The sequence below is a fragment of the Hippocampus guttulatus genome, chromosome 19, assembly GCF_054856545.1.
Source record: "Hippocampus guttulatus isolate MCC_2025c chromosome 19, RoL_Hgut_1.0, whole genome shotgun sequence".
NCBI classification, from domain to species: domain Eukaryota; kingdom Metazoa; phylum Chordata; class Actinopteri; order Syngnathiformes; family Syngnathidae; genus Hippocampus; species Hippocampus guttulatus.
The window spans coordinates 559180-577346 of NC_141279.1; the positions used below are offsets into that span (position 1 = coordinate 559180).

Consider the following 18167-nt stretch of genomic DNA (forward strand, 5'->3'; position numbering starts at 1 on the left):
AGCATAACTTCAACCAAAACTACAAAGCGCTTTCAGGAAAATAAAAATCCCTTAACTCTTGACAGTGATTTGATAAAGTCACAAAATCAATACATTCTGAAGGCCAAAGGCCGTCCAAAGTAATCGAAAATCACAACTCAGTCTTACCTGTGAAAGATAACATGGTTTTGTGAAAAACGGTTATTTTATGAATGAGACAGTCCAGCGGGCCACTCGGCCACATCCAGGATGGCGGCGACGTCGACGTACGCTACTCCACCCAATGAAGAGTCGACGTAGGTACATCTATGATGACGCCGACGACTCACAGGAGGGAATTCTCTCTTAAAGGCACAGCATCAAGGTCGACGTACAACGGGAAGTCACTTCCAAAATAAAATAATTGAAACTTCCGCTATGGTCCGTAAAGAAGTGGAAACCTTTCGAGGTTACGGACAGCGAGAAATGAGTTCGGTTGCCGCACTTAGTCCCGTTATGTTATGGAAATGGGGGTCCCGCTATGATCAGAAGCATTAAATACAGTTATAGCTTGAAATCAAAATTTCGTTCTACAAAATTGGTTGCACTGGTTACAGGACGTGTATGTGTCTAGTAGATTTTCGCCACAAAGGATAAAGACGGTCGTAGGAATGTCTAAATAAGTGTCAAAATACATCTCAAAACTTTGCCGTCCCAACTGTTTGAGGAAAGGTCATCCGGGACACATATAGTCAAACAACCCTTTATTCACATGTACTGTATGGACAATTTAGGAAAAAAATTGTAGTTACTGCAACACAGTGAAGACATTCAATATGTTTTAGAAATTAAAATACAAATGCTGATAACAACATAGACATTGTGTGATAACTTGTTTTAAAAAAGGGCAAAAACTGTTAAAAGAAAATTCTTATAATTGAGTAGTTGGAGAAAGCATCGCAGGGAAATCCAATATTACCGGTATTCATCCTTCGATGATGTCATTTCTTTGCCGTCGTCTCATCATTCTGCTTTTTGGGCTCTGGGAGAAGGATGACCTTCCCGATATTTTGACGCTCGTGCATGCGCCGCATTGCATCCGTTACCTGCAGAGAAAGACCAGAAACAATAAAAATAAAAGATCTAAAAATGGAACAGATCAATCTTGCATTTCATAAACGACTCTCTTGAGTGGCTAAATTATTCCATAAATTATTGCTGGTGCACGTTTCCCGAGCGGACAAGTTTTCCCGACACTTGCGTTCAACGCACCTCCTCAAAGTGGAAGCAAGAGTCGATGCGAGGCTTGATCTTGCCCTCGGCGTAGAGCTGCAGCAGCGAGGCCATGCCCGCGTCGATGTGCCGGTCGTCCAAGTAGCTCAGGTGGAAGCCGCACACCGCCTTGTTGGTCTGCATCAGCTTCAGCGCGTTGATCGACAGCTGTTTGTACCACGTCTTCGCCAGGGCCAGCAGGCTCCTCTTTTGGCCCGTCACGCAGTTGGCGGCACCTGGCGCGCGCCATTCAATGCGGCAGGCGGTCAGTCCCCCCCGCACCCGCTCTAGTTCTCAGCAAATTGTTTTTCGTCGTCGTCATCTTTGTCAATTGGTGTCATACATGAACTTTCGGGATTGATTCGTGTCGTTGATTTTGCCGTGGCGATTCAAGCCCTTTGTTTTCCTCACCAAATACAACGAGTGAGCCCAAAGGCTTCAGCAAGTTGAAGCCCTTCTGTGTGTCGGCGCCGCCGAGCGGATCCAGGACAATGTCCACTCCTGCAAAGGAGAACACAAGTGGGCCAAAATAGGAAGAAGGCCGAAGGCGAGACGAGATCATGCGCGCCGTCTCGGCTCTTCAATAAAGCACACGCGCAGCATATTATGCAGAAACCGTTTGCAATAAACAGGACAAGAAGTCAGGAAAGGGCAGCGACTGACCTTTTGGGCTAATTTTGTGGATTTCCTCCACATAGTCTCTGGTCCGGTAGTCGATGGGGTGGGTCACGCCCGCCCGGGCGATGACGTCGTGCTTGGAGGCGGACGCCGTGCCAAAGACGGTCACGTCGGGCACCGTCCGACACAGCTGGGTGGCGGCGATGCCCACGCCACCTGCGGGCAGTATGCGAGACTTGACTTTTTACTGACCTCCGCCGGCGTGCGAACCGCGGCTCCGCGCTCATGTGCTCGCTTTCGGGTGACTCGTTGTCCGCTGCGAGCGCATGTGCGTCGGCAGTTTCGGCAGTCAGTGGACACGCCCACTTGATTTGCCACAAGCCTCATTTGATACACCTGGCGTTTCGTGACCAAGAGTCCTCGAAAACAAACATCGACATGTTAGTGTGGCCTGCCAATGATTAATCAAAGCACTATCAGTTATTGGCAGCATAAATCCAAGGCCTCGCGCTTGCGCCGGCCCGTTTGGCTCACCCGCCGCCATGTGAACCAGCACGCTCTTGCCCGGCGTGAGGTTGGCCATGCGGAAGAGCATCAAGTACGCCGTCAGGTAGTTGATGGGCAGCGCGGCGCCCTCCTCGAAGCTCATTCCCTCGGGCATGGGGAAGGCGCGGCCGGCGCTCACCACCACCAGCTGCTGCCACATGCCGCTGCGGCTCATGGCGATCACGCGCTCCCCGACCTAAAGGGTTCCGACGACAAAATACTGTTATTTTCCCCTCACCTACTACGTTTCAAGTGCCATCCGTACGGTCTCAATCGCTTCAAGACACGCGAGAGTTTCGGGGGCTTATGCAAAATAAAGTCCCCGTTTTGTTGTGGATCAGCTCAAATGCGACAGAATAACTGGACTGGCGTCGATGGCACCAAATGGAGAGCGTCTCGCTGCGAGCGCACGTATTTGCGTCTCATTTTATTACCAGAGATAAACACAGCCGTCATCGATCGACTTTGATCACACAGCACTTTTAATTCTCCTTGCCCCGTGACCTTCGTTGTGGCGAAAAGGCTCAGCTGAGGATTCGACGGGATAATAAAGTCAACGAATACAACCGGCGTAAGCAGACATTTCTTAATCCATCGTGTCCAATATTCCGTTTTGGTGATGGAACCGAAAGGAAAAGGCGGCAGACGTTCGTTTTGAAATGGGTCACCTGCCCACTCAATCGTAACACTCGAAAGCAATTCGGCTTCGTTGAAGAACACAAAACGAATCAACATTTAATTATTACACTGAATTGGAAGCAAAGGGGCACATTTATTCACAAATTTAAAATGTCACGGTGGTGTTCAGAAGTACCTTGACTTCCAAGTAGACAACTTTTTCGAACTATAAATTGTCAAGTTCCAACTTGGTCGACCCCCCCCCCCCCCCCCCCATGCAAAACCACAATTTGACTTGCGTTCGGCTCGAGTGAAGTAAAAGCAAAAGCATTTATGAAGGTACTGCAATGCCCTCACCCGTGGGAAAGGAGAGCCGCAGTCGCCGATTGTCGTCTGCCACTGATTGAACAGAAAGTGGACCCGGCTGGCAGCCAAAGCGAATGCATTGAAAAAAAATAACCCCCAAATATTTTCGAAAAGACGGGGTTGCCACCCCTCCTCACAAACATACAGTATATATCAAAAAAATGCCACGCTGTACTTAAGAATGAGCAAAGTCGCTTGTCCGTCCTCACCTTTCGGTCCCGCACCTCTTCTCCGACCGCTTCGATGATCCCGGCCCCCTCCATGCCCAGGGTGACCGGCGGGGCTGGCAGCGGCTCGTACAGGCCCTGCCTGCCCATCAGCTCGGCGAAGTTGAGCCCGCAGGCCTTGACCCGCACCAGGACCTCGTCGGGCTTCAGTCTCGGACGGCCGAGCGGCTTGACCTGCAGCTGGACTTTGTCGTAGCCCCCGTAGCCCGTGAGCACCAGGGACCGGCACGGCAGAGGCCGCTCCCCGGGGGGCGGCTGCGGAGCCTCCTGGGCAGACATGACGACTTTCGGCGATGGATTGCTCGGGCCTGCGCGCGGCTCAGCGAGAAAACATGCAATCGAACTGGTTGTCAGCTTTCGTGTGAGCTGAGGGCGGAGGAAGCGCTCGCGGAACAAAGTTGCCCATTTGAGTGTACGGCGCGTCGTCACGTCAACGTGCGCTCCCAACAAGTGGTCATTCTTCAAAGGCGAGGGGGGTTTGACACCATTTCCGGTTTTCAGAATAAAGGCTTGGTTGAAAGCTTGTCATCAAAACAAGCATCCGATCATCTATTTTCAAAACGAATGGCAACTGTAAAAACAATTTTCGTCTTTTTGAAAAATCTAATGTTAAACGTGACCAAATTCAATGGTTTAAAATGTTAATGGACAGCAACAGCTCAAATTTGAACAAGATCACCTCATTTTCCCTAAAACAAGATTCCCCACATCTTAATGTCGCTAAATTCATATCGTTTCACACAGGGAAGGTGACTTCCAATGGAAGGGGAGGAAAAGGTGGATGTTATCTATGCGACAATGAAATTTAAACAAAAACAAAGATCACCTTGATTTTCCGCATCGCTCCAACTTTTCAACTCTTCAGCTCATTCATATCACAGCGGCTATTTTCTTCCCAAAACTCCCGGCCGTTTCATTCCATTTTGGATGACAACGGTTTACAGACCGACATCCTCCTTCAACCTCCAAATGATCAGCTCAGCCAGGACACTTTGGAACAAGTCGTCAAACCGTTTTCTTCCGAGTGGCTTTCAAATGCAATCAATCCAAGAAGGCTTCAAACGCTCAAGGCAAAGCTCCAGAAGGAATATTTGCGGAGGGGAAGTGAAATGTGTCACGTTGCGCTCTTTTCTCGCCTCGGCCTTGTTTGATGGCTCGAACGCTCTCTTCTTCAGGTTGCAGCCTGTTGAGTTAAAACGTTGGCATGGCAACAGTTCACACATTGCCTTCAAGGCCATATGAATTCTTTTTGCCAGGTGATGACATCTCCTTCACTCCCGGATTGTCCGACACACTAGCAACGCATTAGCATCCTAAGAGTGAACAAAAACAACCCCAAATGATATGAAGCTGATATGATTTTTTTTTTTTGGGGGGGGGGGGGGTGCTACTAACGAATGTATTTCGTAAAAATTCTGAATGAAATTTGAATGGCTAAAAGTCAATCAACTGCACAGCCCGAGTTCCTCATGAAAAAAACTCAGACCATTTCAGTTTTTTTTTAATATAGCTTAATTTGACAGGTTTCTGGTCTTTTAGTGTGTGTGCACGTTTTTACAGAAGATGCAATGATAAAAATGTGGTCAAACATGTTGTTGATTCATATGAGGTAGTTGCCGTAACCTTGGAGGGTGTAGGTGGCCACCGTGTCCAACAACCAACCGCGACTCACCAGCGTGGCCTGCTTTGCCAGACCTGCGCAGTGGATAACAAACAAACTGGTCTCAATACAGCACATCACCGCCATCATACATCAAGCGTTCGTTCGTCTCCAGGTAGGACCCCCCCCCCCCCCCCCCCGCCTCGACTCGTTTCAACAACCATCCCCTTCGCAGACCTTCAAATCTGCCACCTCACCCCACTCGAGCTGACATTTGCTCTCTGCCATTTTTTTCCTGCCCGAATTCTTTCACACTCGCTCTGCGCGGCGAATCTTGGCGGGAAAAAGAAGGTCTGCCACCTTGTCTCTCACGCTCGGTGAGAATTTCACACTTAACGGGAACTGCGTGACGAGACTTGTGGAGAGAGCGGCAGCTTTCTTGTTTGCAAAGTATGAAAAAGAAATACGATTGCGGCGAGTGTCAAGATCAACACATGAACATCTTAACAGCAACGTAAGAGGGACAGAACCAGATACGCGCCAAAAAAATAAATTTTCAGATTTTCACTTGTTGCGGGAAGGTCTGGAAAATATCCGAGACACGTGGAGGTTCGCTGTCGTTGCCGGAATGCGCGTGTGCGCCGAGTGTGATATGAAACTTACCGCTGTACGAGCGTGGATCCGTTCCAGGCTGAACGATAAACAGCTGATTGGATTCCTGCGAGAGCAAAACAAGTGACTTTAAAAAAATGGACGCAGCTCTGATGCCGCTTGTAGCTTTCTTTAGCATCTGCACGCCCAACGCGAGACTGCGAATGAAGCCGGAGGGAGTCCTGAATAGTCATCGTAATTGCAGTGTTGGCATGGGGGGGGGGGCAAGTGCTTCACTGACGCGTACAACGTGCAGCCTTGTACTTGATTTGAATAATACACCATCCTGAACGTGAAGCATATGCGGCGATGGAATCCCGAGTGACAGAGCCACGCTCAAACCATGAAGGACATCCCATAACAGACGGGCGTCGCCAAAGTGCTTTCTTGAGTGGGACAAAATATGAGCGGCCCTTTTGGGCAACGACAGACTCACCCGTTTGCCGTCGAGCACGAGCGGGTCTTTGGCCACCGTGGCTCCGCACTGCCGCACCATCCACTCCATTTCCTCTGGGAGATGAACACAAACGGAGCAACATTCAAAGATTTGGGTGCAATGGAAGCTAACTGTGCTAGCAGGCACAAGGTTCTGAATCATCATGTCGAGCAATTCATGACATGTATCAACTTTTTAAATTCAAACGGAAGCATTCCCGGAACCCGAAAATGCGTGAAAATTGCGGTTTGAGTGGACGTGAGCGCTGAGAGTGTTTACCTGTGGTCATGTTTGCAAAAGGTCCCTGGAAGCAGATTTCGTAGCCCTTCATGAGAAGCTGCGGAGACAGAAGTCACGACGTGAAAAAAAATGCTCTTGAACCCGAATTCTGTTTCCTCCGCTTGAAAAACATAAATGCCAAACAAGCCCCCCCCCAACGAGGGCGCGCACTTTGATGCTTTGAGGGTCAACTCGCTTGACTGGAAACAGCAATGCTCAATGGCTTCCTTGAGCCATGGCGGCCACGCGAGTCCGACAGCGTGTGTGGAGGGGAAACGTGCGTGGAGAAAAAGATCCCCCCCCACCCCCAGTCATGTCGTCGGGGGCTTTGATAGTCGGATCGACGATGCCATATGAAACCACCGGAAAGGGTGACCTGATCCAATGGCGCCCGGGCTTCCATATTTCGTTGGCGCCAAGTGGCGCACTCACATTGTCGTCGGCGGTGGTGCGAGCTCTCTTCGGACCGAGGTGATCGGATCCGTTCACCACGTCTCCTCGGACTTCAAATAAGCTCTGGAGGGAAGGCAAACAACGACACACAACGAGGCAAATGGAGCGAACCGGAGAGAAAATATTGCAAGCGCGCCGCCATTCTAAGAAGGGTACGAGTCGCAAAAACACTTATTTGGTTTTCTAACGAGCACGCTGTGACGCGGCGGAGTGGTCACAGCAGATGCCGTGAATGCAAAAGCAAAAGGGGATGACAAATAACGCAGGAGGGCTATCGTGGCAAACGGCGCGGAAAGCTTCGTCAAGCGGCTTTGATTCAACACGGAAACGCGCGACGGCGCCCGAGCGTACCTCGTCCACCAGTTTCTTTTGCCTGAAGCATTCGTCAATCCCTGCAAGGAGGAAAATGAGAAGCTCGCTTATTTTGACGGGCCCAAGAAATCGCAACAAGCAGGAAGGAGGCACGGAAAAAAGAAATATATCAAGACATTACTTACACTGGAAGCTCACCACCCACTTCCTGCCCGCAATGCCAAGGAAGTACTTAAGTGTACGCTCACATACCAGTTGTTCATCTAGTGGGGGGGGGGGGGGGCAGAGGGGATGAAGGATCAGCATTTTTTTTCCTTTGGGGGAGGGGGGGTGAGTATTTATTTTGTAGGTAAGATTTCTAAATTCTAATCCCGCACACTGTCCGATGATGCGATGACGAAGCTCCGAGCGGCGGGTGCAGATGCGTTACCTGTGCGCATGACAACGTGAGTAACCTCTGCGGTCACCCGGGAAACCACACGAGCGCCGACACTCCGAGCAAACCTCCTCACCGCCATCTGCGAGAAGGACAGGTCTGAATGGCGCACGTCACGCGTCCCTCCACCACCCCCCCCCCCCCACTTATGCCCTCGGGCTGGATCATTGCGCTCTCGCGGAATCAACGCACGCACGCGCGCACGCACACCTGCTCGGCGGGCGCCAACCCAGACGAGACCAGCATCATTTTAGCTCTGGCGCCGTCTCTCTCGGGAGTCGTGTTCTCTTTGTCCTTTGAATGGCCGCAGCTTTTTCCAGCTGGTCCCGCGTGCGGCGCTGAGTGGAAGAACGAAGAAATCATTCAGTCAAATAATGGGCAGCGGAGCGAATGAGAGGGCGATACAACTTACGCGTCTCGACGGCGGGCTGAGACGAGCGTTCTCCATCACGGAGACGCTTCCCGAGATCCTCTGCGCTTCTCCCAAGGTCTTCCCTGCAAAACAACGGTGCGACGCGAGGATACTCGGCAACGTTGGGACGCGCGCCGTTGATCTTCCAAAGCGGCCCGCGTGACCAACCTGTCTGGATCGCAGCTTGCATTTGGGTCACGTGGATCCGATTTCGGCGCATCGGAGCCTAACGCAAGCCACAAACGACAACTCATTAAGAAACAAAATACAGTTAAGAGAGAGAGAACAAGTATTTGGTGTAAAAACATCTGGAAAAGCTTCACTAAAGGCATCTACAGAGCATGTGACATGACGCATCGGTCTACCACCGTCTACAGTACAGTACAGGTCAACTTTATTGTCAAATATTGTTCAGAACAAGGTTGGCGAGACGGGGGAAGAAGCGAAGAGAAAGTCCGCCGGTGGACAATTCCAGCGCCGAAGCCCTTCTGCTTCTATTTAGCGTCTCATTCCGACATGTGAAGCGGCGCGATCTGCTTACACACAGCGGAGTTGGCCTCCTTCTCCTGGAGGACCTCGGTCACCAGCGCCATCAATTTCTCCAGCCTCAGCAGCTCCTTCTGCATCTCCAGCTTTTGCTGGCCAAGGAAGGGACAACAAGAGGAGCCTTTACTATTGATTGAACGGCGGAGAAGGGAAAAGCTCGGAATGCAACCTCGATTTCACGCACGCGCAAGAGTGAGCGTCAATCAGCGGTGGGCGGGAAGGAAACTCGGCTACTCCAAATGTCTTTGTGGCTGTTTTGTTTGGGCTTTTTCCTCTACTGTGTCAGAAAGGAAAAGTGGCATTTATGCAAGATTTGCAGTCGAGTGAGATTTGAAGATCAATTTAGTGAGGCGTGACACTGGAGAGATAAAAGGGAGAACGCAGGATGGATGAGAAGGACAACAAGCATCATCTCCTCTGCGGCCCATGTAAATAAAATGCAATTTAAAACTTGCCGAGAGGGATTTTTAAATTTTTTTTTAAACAAAGCAAAATCATCAGTCATTCTGGAGATGACGGCGCCACTGAGGAAGCCGCGCTCCGTGGGACGGAGGCGGCAATGCACGCAGAGAAGCTGCCAGCGGACACTATTTTGAGTCCCCGGAGAGATAAATAAGAGGAAAAGCCGCGTCATTCAATTTCCATTTTATTTATTAGTCGAGAAAGCCATTTTTTGATCCTTGAGCCTCCTCATTATGGAAAATGCACGCAATAAAACCGACACACACATACTTCCAAAAAATACACTACCTGGAAGACTTGTGGAGTTACACTGTGCTGTTTTAAGTGTTCCCTTCATTTTAGTGAGCAATTGATCTCTACTTGAACATATTTACCTGCGTAACGAGAACCTCGCTTGCGAATTGCGACGACTCAGCAGACACGCTTGCATCGTTCACGGATACGTCACCTGCAAAAAAAAAAGTCACCAAAAAGAAACTGGACTCACTAAATTCGAACTCCGAATGAAGTCTTTTTGCAACCGTTGAAAAAAAAATGACAGAGCAGCTCTAAAAACAAATGTGAACTGTTCTCAGCCTGCTTCTTACATTTTTCCGGAGAGTCAAACAAGTCGACGGACGCCTGGCTGGCGGTAATGCAGTCTGGACTCTCACACGGCACGGCGACATCATCGGCGTTGCGTCGGTGAGCTTCGGCGTCGGCGCGGTGGCCGTGCGGCTGGGCGGCGGCCCCGTGGAAGATCGGCGGCAAAGTGGATGGCGTGTCTCGGGAGCTGCTCAACGACTCCGACGAGTGCCGCGGCCTCCGGGTCCTCCTCCGCGTCCTGCGGCTCGGGTCGCTGCGGGCGGACGAGCGCAGGCTCATTTGGGTTCCGCGGGGCGGCCGGCTCGGCTGAACTCCGAGGCCGTCCGGAGTCAAGGAACAGTCGGCGTTGACGACATGTTGGGATGTGCTTGCTGAACGGTTTCCAGCGGCGGCGGGGTCAAACGGACTCTCTGGAATCTCCTGGCGCTCGTGAAAACGGACGCCGGAATCCACCACCTGAGGCACCATGGATGCGAGAGGACTTTCCGTGTCGCGCGTTGTCACTTTGTTTGGACTGAGGGCACTGCTGAGAGAACTTGAGAGTAGAACGGGGGCGGCCACCGCGTTAGCATCCATTTTCCTCGCGGGCAAATTTGTTGGGGGGAGCAAATCGCTGCAGGTTGATGGGTCAGTGAGGTCCGAACTCTGCGTCGTCTGCTGCTGCTGCTGCTTGGAACGCTGGACTGCCAGTCGAGTAAGGCAGCTCTTTCTCGAGCTGTGCGCAAGCTCCTCATCCTGGCTCCGACTCATCTTCCCACTTTGGCGGGCGAGGCGGAATGACTTCCTTTTGGTGTCCTTGAAGCTCCTTACGATTTGAGAGGTGTCCATCTCACTGTCGTGACAGTCCTCCTTTTCCGCCCGGGCACTCTGCATCGACCGCGGAGCTGCCCCCAAAAGACCCGCACAACGTGGAATCAAGGGGGGCTCACGATCTGCGCCTGCTTCGCTTTCAGAGGGACGAAGGCCCTGAACCGGAGTTTCCAGATGGGAGATGTCCATGTTTTCGATTGCACAGACGTCTTTGTCATATACGCATCCGTTACTTTCGCGGGCCTTTGCGGCCGCAAGATCCGATGTGCCGCCGTCTTTGACGGCCTTCCCGAGTGCTCTCGCCCCCCGGCGAGTCGCATCTTTTTGGGGAGCCGCCCGCCGAACGTTCTGGGAAGACAAGTGAAGTCTCCCGGATCTCCCGGTGCCCGTGGTGACTGCGGCGTCCTGGTCCTCGCTGCTCGGGTAGTTCTCGATATGAACCTGAGCCGCCTCCGATGGAAGCTTACTCTTAGCGTCGCCGCCTCCATCTTGAACTCCGACAAGAACCAGAGGTTGCACAGCTCTGGCCGACTTGCCTCTCTCCGAGGGGCCTCGCCGCCTGTCTGCTTTTTTGGGAGCCGAACTTTCCGCCTCCGCTTTGGCCTGTAAATCAGAGTCGACCTGCTGCAAGGCGCTACGCGACCTCTTTGTTGGCTTGCGTTCCAGTTGAAGGGCTCCGAGGATTGTCATCTCGTCGTTTTCTGGAGGTTTGTCCAGCTCCGTCTTCGGAGTCTCACAATTTCCTGGTTCTACAGAGATGTCCGTGGTTGCGGGCGCTTCCAGATGGACAAGTTTGTCTTCGGTGCCGGTCATCTTCTTTCTTTTCTCGGACGGCTTCTCTGAGGAGTGCGATCGGGATTTGTTGCTGGCTCTTTGGTTACCTCTTTGCTTTCGCGTGTAGGTGACCCCAAAAACGTGCTCCTCGAGCGTTTTGGCGACCTGCTCCTTCTTGCCCAGCGTCTGGAGGTCCAGCGTGGAAGCGGAGCTGTCGGAATCGTCGAAAGCTTGGGCAACCTCTGCGGGCTGCGCCAGCTCGAGGCTCCCCTCGGCGGGAGCCCTCATGAGCCACTCCGCCACCTTCTGCTTACTTTTCTTCTTCCTGTTCTCAAAGATCTGCTCAGGCCCCTCATCCTTTTTCTGCTTTTGCCTGGAGATTCGCGTTAGAGGTTGAATTTCCGAGACAACCGGCACAACTTGGTCCTTTCGCCTTTTCCCACGAGTTGCGAGTCTTGATGCATTGGCTGTTGCCTCCATCGATTTAATGGATTGTGATGTTTGAACAGAGCCATCTTGAACTTCGCCTTCTGTTGCCACAGGATCGGAATCTCCAAACCCCATCACTCTTGCAAATCCATTGAGAGCTAAAAAAATTTAAAAAATGAGTACAAATTGCAACGGTTTTCCAATTTGGAGCAAAAAATACTTCCAGAATGAGCTGATCCATACACTACAAGGATAGTAGTGGCCAAAATCAAACGAACAAATCAACGAGGGCTTGAGATGGACCCCTTGTGTCTCTTTGAATCTGAGATTCCCTCTAATTGTTTATTTGACGCCGATATTTCCAACTTTGTGCAAACAGTTTGGGGAACAGCTATTATTTCTTCTAACTCAGACCTCAAGCAAGGTCCATTCGCTTCCCGTAGGTGCCGCGGCACTTTTGTCCATCTACTTTCATGTGAACAGGACCGACGTTTATCAACTGCCAAGCTTTTACCTGCTATAGTTGATGTGTGAGAACTCGGAGGAGCCTTTTCAACGTCCTCCACATTGTCGGGTGTCCCATCCACCAGTTTGTCATCGTTGAGCCTGCCGGGAAGAAAATGAATCAACGGCAGTCAAAGGTCAAGTGCCAATTGAAAGCAATTGGATTCACAACATGGCGATGGAGCACACTCACCCAGCTCGCCTTCTTTCCTGGGCCAGTCCAGTCAAGTCTGAATGTAGAAATGAAAAAGCATTCAGGTCTCTGCGTTTCTCTTGAGCCACCGAAGAAAAGGACTGCACGGTACTTACAATTTGTGCCGGTGTCATGTTCATATGCCTGGATCATGTCTTGCAGTCCTGTGACGAGTCTCTGAAAACCCGGACTCTCCTGCAAGCTTCTGTGCGGACGAAAAAGGAATGTTTTGAGAGACTTTGAGAGGCCAGGTCTGCCTGTCTAAGTCTCAGGCTTAATCACAGACCTTCCTATTATGAATATTTTTGCAGCGTCTCTCAAAGTTGCTGCTATTGTGAATATGACCAACCTCTTCGTTATCTTTTCTTTACACACCGGGCAGTCGGCTCTGCTCTGCTTGGCGTTGTCCAACAGCTTCAGCATACAAAACCTAAATTGGTGGACAAAAAGTGCTGACTAAAACAATAACAACATGCACGTGTAGAAGTACGGACTACATAGCATTTGAAAGGTAATAAGGGATTAACCTAACTAAATTCCAAACCTAAACATTGAACAAAGTTAATTGAAGGTGCCCCCCTCCCACACACACAACGTCTTTGGAGTGAAAATGACATGAAATGATACTTACTTGCAAAACTGATGGTCACACTTGGTAGAAACTGGTTTAGTCAACAAATCCAAACTATTTATGGAAAGGAAATAAAAAATATGAGCAATATGGTCGAAATCGGCTTTTCTACGCAATGTAATGCCTAAATTAGCTCTTTAATGCCAATTACCATATGGGGCACTGCAGAGTCTCCCACAGGACTGCGATTCCTTTTTTCACCTCGGTGTGTTTGGGTGGTGCCATGAAGTCGTTTTTTGCTTTTTAATCTAAGCGTAACAAAACAAACAGTTACTAAGTTTCTACAACACGTCAGTAGCATTTGAATAAATGAGGACTAATTTCACCAAGCGATGCCGTCACTGTTGTAGTTAAGCGTTATGACATCAGCCACTGCGATTTAGTAAGAGTGTGGCGTTAGCCTGAGGACTTTAACGACACATACTATGTCGGAATTACACGGACGACGCCGATTTAACAAAATGTCAACACAGAATGACGGAAAAACTCGGCGTTTTACAGATATAAATACACTTGGGAACCATTTTACCAGCTTTTCTTGCACTCTTCCGCTGTCACTGTCTTCGCTTTTCCCGCAAACTTTCTTCTTCTGTTATTTGTTGAACAGTAGCTTTCTGTGTGGGATAGCGCCTCCCACTTACTGGTGGGTTGGTGAAACTACAGCGTTTAATCATCAAGGCAAGCGTCGGCTATTTTGACTGTGTATCAAAAATGTTTTTTTTTTCAAATACTGGTAGTCGTAGTACAGTAGTAGAATTTTTTGAGCCAGTTCACAGAAAAGACCACGAAAACAAGTTTGGAACACGGCTCGGTTACAGATACGTTTCGTTCGTTCGGAGGTGCAGACGTTGGAAAAAAAATACAGCAATTGCCGTCTCAATGTTCTGTTTTTCGTCTTACAAAGAATCGACGTTTGCTTTGATGAGGGAACGCCGTAGTTTTCTACCAGAACGTCGTAAAATAAATACAAGATTACGACTTTACTACAATGCAAACAAAACGACTTAACTTACGTTGGATATTTTCGCCACGCAACTAATTATCGAAGGGCGAAAATTAAACACTACCACGGAAAGGCCAAATCATTTTTTTTCTGTATCGGCACAATGCATCGCGGGTTCTGCTTTGCTTTTCTACTGACCATCGGGTGGTCAATGCATCACCTACTACTGTACTTCATTCCTCCCTTCTTTCCTTCCTGTACTGTAGTAACAACCAACTTTATCTCTTTCATTGCTTTGTCCTTCCTTTCGTCCAACCTCGGTTCCTTCCATCCTGACTCAAATAAAATGATTTTAAAAGTCTTTGCCTACTTTTAGAGCACCAATTACAATAAAATCTTTCTTTATTGCTTGTCATCTTGAATCTGTATTATTTCACCAATCTATAGAGGGCGCACTTAAGTTTTCTACGAGTTTTAGGACACGAGGTACAGAACGTAAATAACAACACGGAAGTGGAAAAAGGAAGCGCAAACGTCACGCGCATCGGTTTTATGTTTATTTGTATTTCTTATTCCAACAGCGTGACCGTCGAACCTATCCAGCGATTACGACAGGGGAATAATATTTATACGAGTATAAATCGCTTTAAGGTAACCGCACATCTTTATTGACTGATCTAGCATGTCTTCCTGAGCCACAAGATAACTTTAGCATGGGTTTGGGATTAAAACGCAGCGTCAAAATGATATTTCGGATTGTGGCATTTTGTGATTTTGGCAGGGTTCGATATTTTTCCCCCCCTTCTTTGTACTTGTGAGTGATGGAGGGCTCCAAGACGTCGAGCACGACGATGCAGGTTAGCTTCGTTTGTCAGCGGTGCTGCCAGCCTCTCAAGCTGGACACGTCCTTCAATGCACTGGACCGGGTCACCGTCCACGAACTGACTGGTATGGATTGTCAAACACAAAGATGTAACGCAGAGTTCGTCAAGCATTTCACATCAAGTAACACCTTAAAAAAATACTCAACCATACTGACCAAAATATTTTAACAAGTGCAAGGAAGACACGTCAGCCAAACCACAACAAAATAGCTGTTTTAAGACGTAATTTATTTTATAGTTGTAATGGAAATCGGTCAAAGAGGAGGTTTAAAAGGGCCATTTTAAGTAGATGATGCTCAAGAGCTATTTTGGTGCTTTGTGTGTGCATATACATACACTGCATCTCCAATTCTGTAATGACTCATACGTGACCTTCGATGGCAATGTGCTGCTTCTGCATGACTCCCCGCAGCTCCGTTGGTGACAGTCACGCCCAGCAAACAAGCGGATTGTGGCGGAGACACAACAACAGAAGTAATATAAATGCACATTTAATTAAATGCACTCAACTATGCTGCACTAATTTTAATCTAAAAAAAAATTCAAATGAATTTCAGGAGACCTTTGTAGAAAACAAGCAAGACGGTGTGTCAAGGAAATACATCCCCCCAGCACGGTGAGCATGTTGTCGTAAAAAAATATGAAATATTTTCAATTGAATATTGTTTACATTCTTTAAGTGTCTTTTTTGTATATTTTTAATGCGGACTTTTGATATCCACAGTAGATAAATATGGCCCTCACTGTTTCCTTGTCAGCAGAATGATGTCCACAGAGAGCGCCAACAGCTTCACACTGATCGGAGACGCTTCGGACGGAGGCACCATGGAAAATCTAAGCCGCAGACTCAAGGTGACGGGCCCGCAACATCGCCGCACGGTATGCGATCCGTGCTGCTTTTAAACCATTGTGTTTGTCGTGGCAGGTGACGAGTGACCTGTTTGACATCATGTCCGGTCAGACGGATGTGGATCACCCGCTGTGCGAGGAGTGTACAGACACCCTGTTGGACCACCTGGACACACAGCTCAACATCACTGAGAATGAATGTCAGAATTACAAGTGAGTGACGGCAAAGCGATGATGAGAGGCCAACAAGATACTTTGTGATTTCAATGTAACTATGGAATAATGATCCATACTATTGAAGTTTTAATTGAGTTCGTGTCGGACGAAAAAAAATGTAATGAGAAAAGAAAAAAAAAAACCCTTTGGGTTTATTTTGCGCGGGATGTTCAGGCAGTGCCTGGAGCTCCTGTCGCAGCTGCAGGTTGAGGACGAGGAGACGCTGCTGGGCGAGCTGGAGCATCTGAAGGAGGAGGAGGCGGCGCTGGTGCAGCAGCTGGAGGCCGTGGAGGAGCAGCGGGCCGCCGTGGCCCAGGAGCTGACGCAGAGCCGCGGGCAGGCCCAGCAGCTGGAAAAGGAAGAGCTACAGTGAGTGGCCGTTTGAAGCCAGTGGTAGTACTCGGCGCTCCATTTTGTTTTCAAGCGGGAGCTTGACTAGTGTATTTTGTGTGTCAAGGTACCAGAAGGAGTACAGCGAGTTCAAACGTCAACAGCTGGAGCTGGACGATGAGCTGAAGAGTGTCGACAACCAGATGCGTTACTGCCAGATCCAACTGGATCGACTCAAGAAGACCAACGTCTTCAACGCCACTTTTCACATCTGGTAGGTCCAACGTACGCCGCATGACGTGTCGTGTCCGCTCCGTGTTTCAACGTCGGGAGGGTTCTGGCCCCGCCCAGGCACAGCGGCCAGTTTGGCACCATCAACAACTTCCGTCTGGGTCGACTTCCGAGCGTGCCCGTGGAATGGAACGAGATCAATGCGGCCTGGGGGCAGACGGTGCTGCTGCTGCACGCGCTGGCCAACAAGATGGGGCTGCGCTTCCAGAGGTGAGGCTCGACTGACGAGAGTGCAAATTGTTTAGATCACTCTTTTTCTTTCTTATTGAGAAATCTTATCGTTTCTCTACTTAGGTATCGCCTCGTGCCCTATGGAAATCATTCTTACCTGGAGTCCCTTACAGACAAGTCGAAGGTAATCGGCACTCTGTCAAATTTTCTCCAGGTTCACGCTCTTCACTTTTTGTGGGCGTGTTGTGTTCCAGGAACTTCCATTGTACTGTTCGGGTGGCCTGAGGTTCTTCTGGGACAATAAGTTTGACCACGCCATGGTGGCCTTCCTGGACTGTGTGCAGCAATTCAAAGACGAGGTGGAAAAAGGCGACACCGGCTTCTGCCTTCCGTACAGGTTAGATGATCATCTCTGCCGCATCATAAACTTAACACAAGCAAACCAAAACACCAGCGCGACGTCTCTTCGACTTGAGTAACTACATACTCGGACAATGTGACGGTTGTGCTTGGTGTCAGGATGGACGTGGAGAAGGGCAAGATCGAGGACACGGGCGGCAGCGGCGGCTCGTACTCCATCAAGACTCAGTTCAACTCGGAGGAGCAGTGGACCAAGGCGCTCAAGTTCATGCTCACCAACCTCAAGTGGGGGCTGGCCTGGGTCACCTCGCAGTTCTACAACAGATAAAAAATTAAAAAAGAAACAACAAAGAAACATGGTGATGCAACAGTGTTGGAGAAGGCCTACCTTATGGTGTGGGCTGTGAGACTTGATTGTAAAAATTCCTGAATCATGTTTCTTCATGGGGCACTTCAATGTACATCCTCTCCTGCTATTGGCTGAAAACCATTTTTTTCCACGAGTGTGTAACGTCTATTTTTGCTTAAATGAGCGAGCTTCGGATATCTTGACGCTCGAGCGAAGTGAGGAAAAATTGGAGTCATTAGTACGGAAATGCCGCGCCACGTGGGCAAGGAGACAACGAAAAGCATCCATGAACCGACTCATGTGCAATGTGTCATAATAAGACACATTGCACTGAGAGCTGATACTCGTAACTTTCTAAATATTCTCTGGAAAGAGCTGCTGTCACATGAATAAAAGACACACACATACATAGACTTGATCAAAAATACAACCAATAAAAATCGCGTGAAAATGACAGTGCCTTTGACTGCCCTCCTTTTGGTGAATCCTCAAAATGACACCCTTACTCTGTGCCACTGGCCCAAAATTTAAAAAAAAAAGAGTTTGGCAATACCGTGTCGAATATTTCCAAGCTGGTCAGCGAGCAGGACCGTGAGATTTGTGGAAGTCCTGAAAATACATGAATGTTGAGATCAGGACACACAAACTGTGAGCTT

General features: G+C 49.3%; 3 protein-coding genes across 8 annotated transcripts; 1 reads left to right on the forward strand and 2 right to left on the reverse strand.

The window, feature by feature from the left end:
• Positions 1-707: 707 nt before the first annotated feature.
• On the reverse strand, positions 708-4083 carry LOC147189366 (NADPH-dependent quinone oxidoreductase VAT1-like). The gene is made up of 6 exons (XM_086099417.1): positions 3588-4083; positions 2383-2590; positions 1894-2064; positions 1642-1731; positions 1231-1466; positions 708-1064 (listed from the first exon to the last, which is right to left on the reverse strand). The coding sequence occupies exons 1-6, from the start codon at positions 3882-3884 to the stop codon at positions 960-962; spliced, it is 1107 nt and encodes a 368-aa protein (XP_085955543.1). The 5' UTR covers positions 3885-4083; the 3' UTR covers positions 708-959.
• Positions 4084-5090: 1007 nt separating this feature from the next.
• LOC147189367 (uncharacterized) lies at positions 5091-15020 on the reverse strand. Of its 5 annotated transcripts, none has more exons than XM_086137969.1 (21): positions 14874-15020; positions 13270-13366; positions 13119-13172; positions 12837-12917; positions 12604-12692; positions 12488-12524; positions 12305-12396; positions 9780-11948; positions 9567-9640; positions 8726-8822; positions 8353-8410; positions 8185-8267; positions 7983-8110; positions 7767-7854; positions 7522-7599; positions 7376-7416; positions 7004-7087; positions 6572-6629; positions 6293-6366; positions 5869-5923; positions 5091-5300 (listed from the first exon to the last, which is right to left on the reverse strand). In XM_086137969.1, exons 2-21 carry the CDS (start codon positions 13341-13343, stop codon positions 5206-5208), a joined length of 3609 nt encoding a protein of 1202 aa, XP_085994095.1. In that variant the 5' UTR covers positions 13344-13366; positions 14874-15020; the 3' UTR covers positions 5091-5205. The 5 variants fall into 5 exon arrangements, 3 of the variants coding, with proteins under 3 accessions (XP_085994095.1, XP_085994096.1, XP_085994098.1); XM_086137970.1 differs by lacking the exon at positions 14874-15020 and adding an exon at positions 13648-13722; XM_086137972.1 differs by lacking the exon at positions 7004-7087.
• becn1 (beclin 1, autophagy related) lies at positions 14860-17965 on the forward strand. Of its 2 annotated transcripts, none has more exons than XM_086137974.1 (11): positions 14860-15009; positions 15358-15419; positions 15503-15561; positions 15704-15797; positions 15871-16007; positions 16185-16379; positions 16468-16614; positions 16692-16841; positions 16926-16986; positions 17057-17199; positions 17322-17965. In XM_086137974.1, the coding sequence occupies exons 1-11, from the start codon at positions 14883-14885 to the stop codon at positions 17488-17490; spliced, it is 1344 nt and encodes a 447-aa protein (XP_085994100.1). In that variant the 5' UTR covers positions 14860-14882; the 3' UTR covers positions 17491-17965. The 2 variants fall into 2 exon arrangements, with proteins under 2 accessions (XP_085994100.1, XP_085994101.1); XM_086137975.1 differs by having other exon boundaries at positions 15707-15797.
• The last annotated feature ends 202 nt before the right edge of the window (positions 17966-18167 follow it).

Excerpts from the sequence above, each read along its gene's own strand:
- becn1 (XM_086137974.1), top strand. The coding sequence starts at position 14,883 with ATGGAGGGCTCCAAGACGTCGAGCACGACGATGCAGGTTAGCTTCGTT. Across the intron at positions 15,010-15,357 it reads CACCGTCCACGAACTGACTG|CTCCGTTGGTGACAGTCACG; the intron begins GTATGGATTGTC and ends GACTCCCCGCAG. Across the intron at positions 15,420-15,502 it reads GCGGAGACACAACAACAGAA|GAGACCTTTGTAGAAAACAA; the intron begins GTAATATAAATG and ends AATGAATTTCAG.
- LOC147189367 (XM_086137969.1), bottom strand. The coding sequence starts at position 13,343 with ATGGCACCACCCAAACACACCGAGGTGAAAAAAGGAATCGCAGTCCTG. Across the intron at positions 7,855-7,982 it reads GGTTGGCGCCCGCCGAGCAG|ATGGCGGTGAGGAGGTTTGC; the intron begins GTGTGCGTGCGC and ends TCCTTCTCGCAG. Across the intron at positions 7,088-7,375 it reads AAAAGAAACTGGTGGACGAG|AGCTTATTTGAAGTCCGAGG; the intron begins GTACGCTCGGGC and ends CCTTCCCTCCAG.
- LOC147189366 (XM_086099417.1), bottom strand. The coding sequence starts at position 3,884 with ATGTCTGCCCAGGAGGCTCCGCAGCCGCCCCCCGGGGAGCGGCCTCTG. Across the intron at positions 1,732-1,893 it reads CCACAAAATTAGCCCAAAAG|GAGTGGACATTGTCCTGGAT; the intron begins GTCAGTCGCTGC and ends TCTCCTTTGCAG. Across the intron at positions 1,065-1,230 it reads CTTGCTTCCACTTTGAGGAG|GTAACGGATGCAATGCGGCG; the intron begins GTGCGTTGAACG and ends CTTTCTCTGCAG.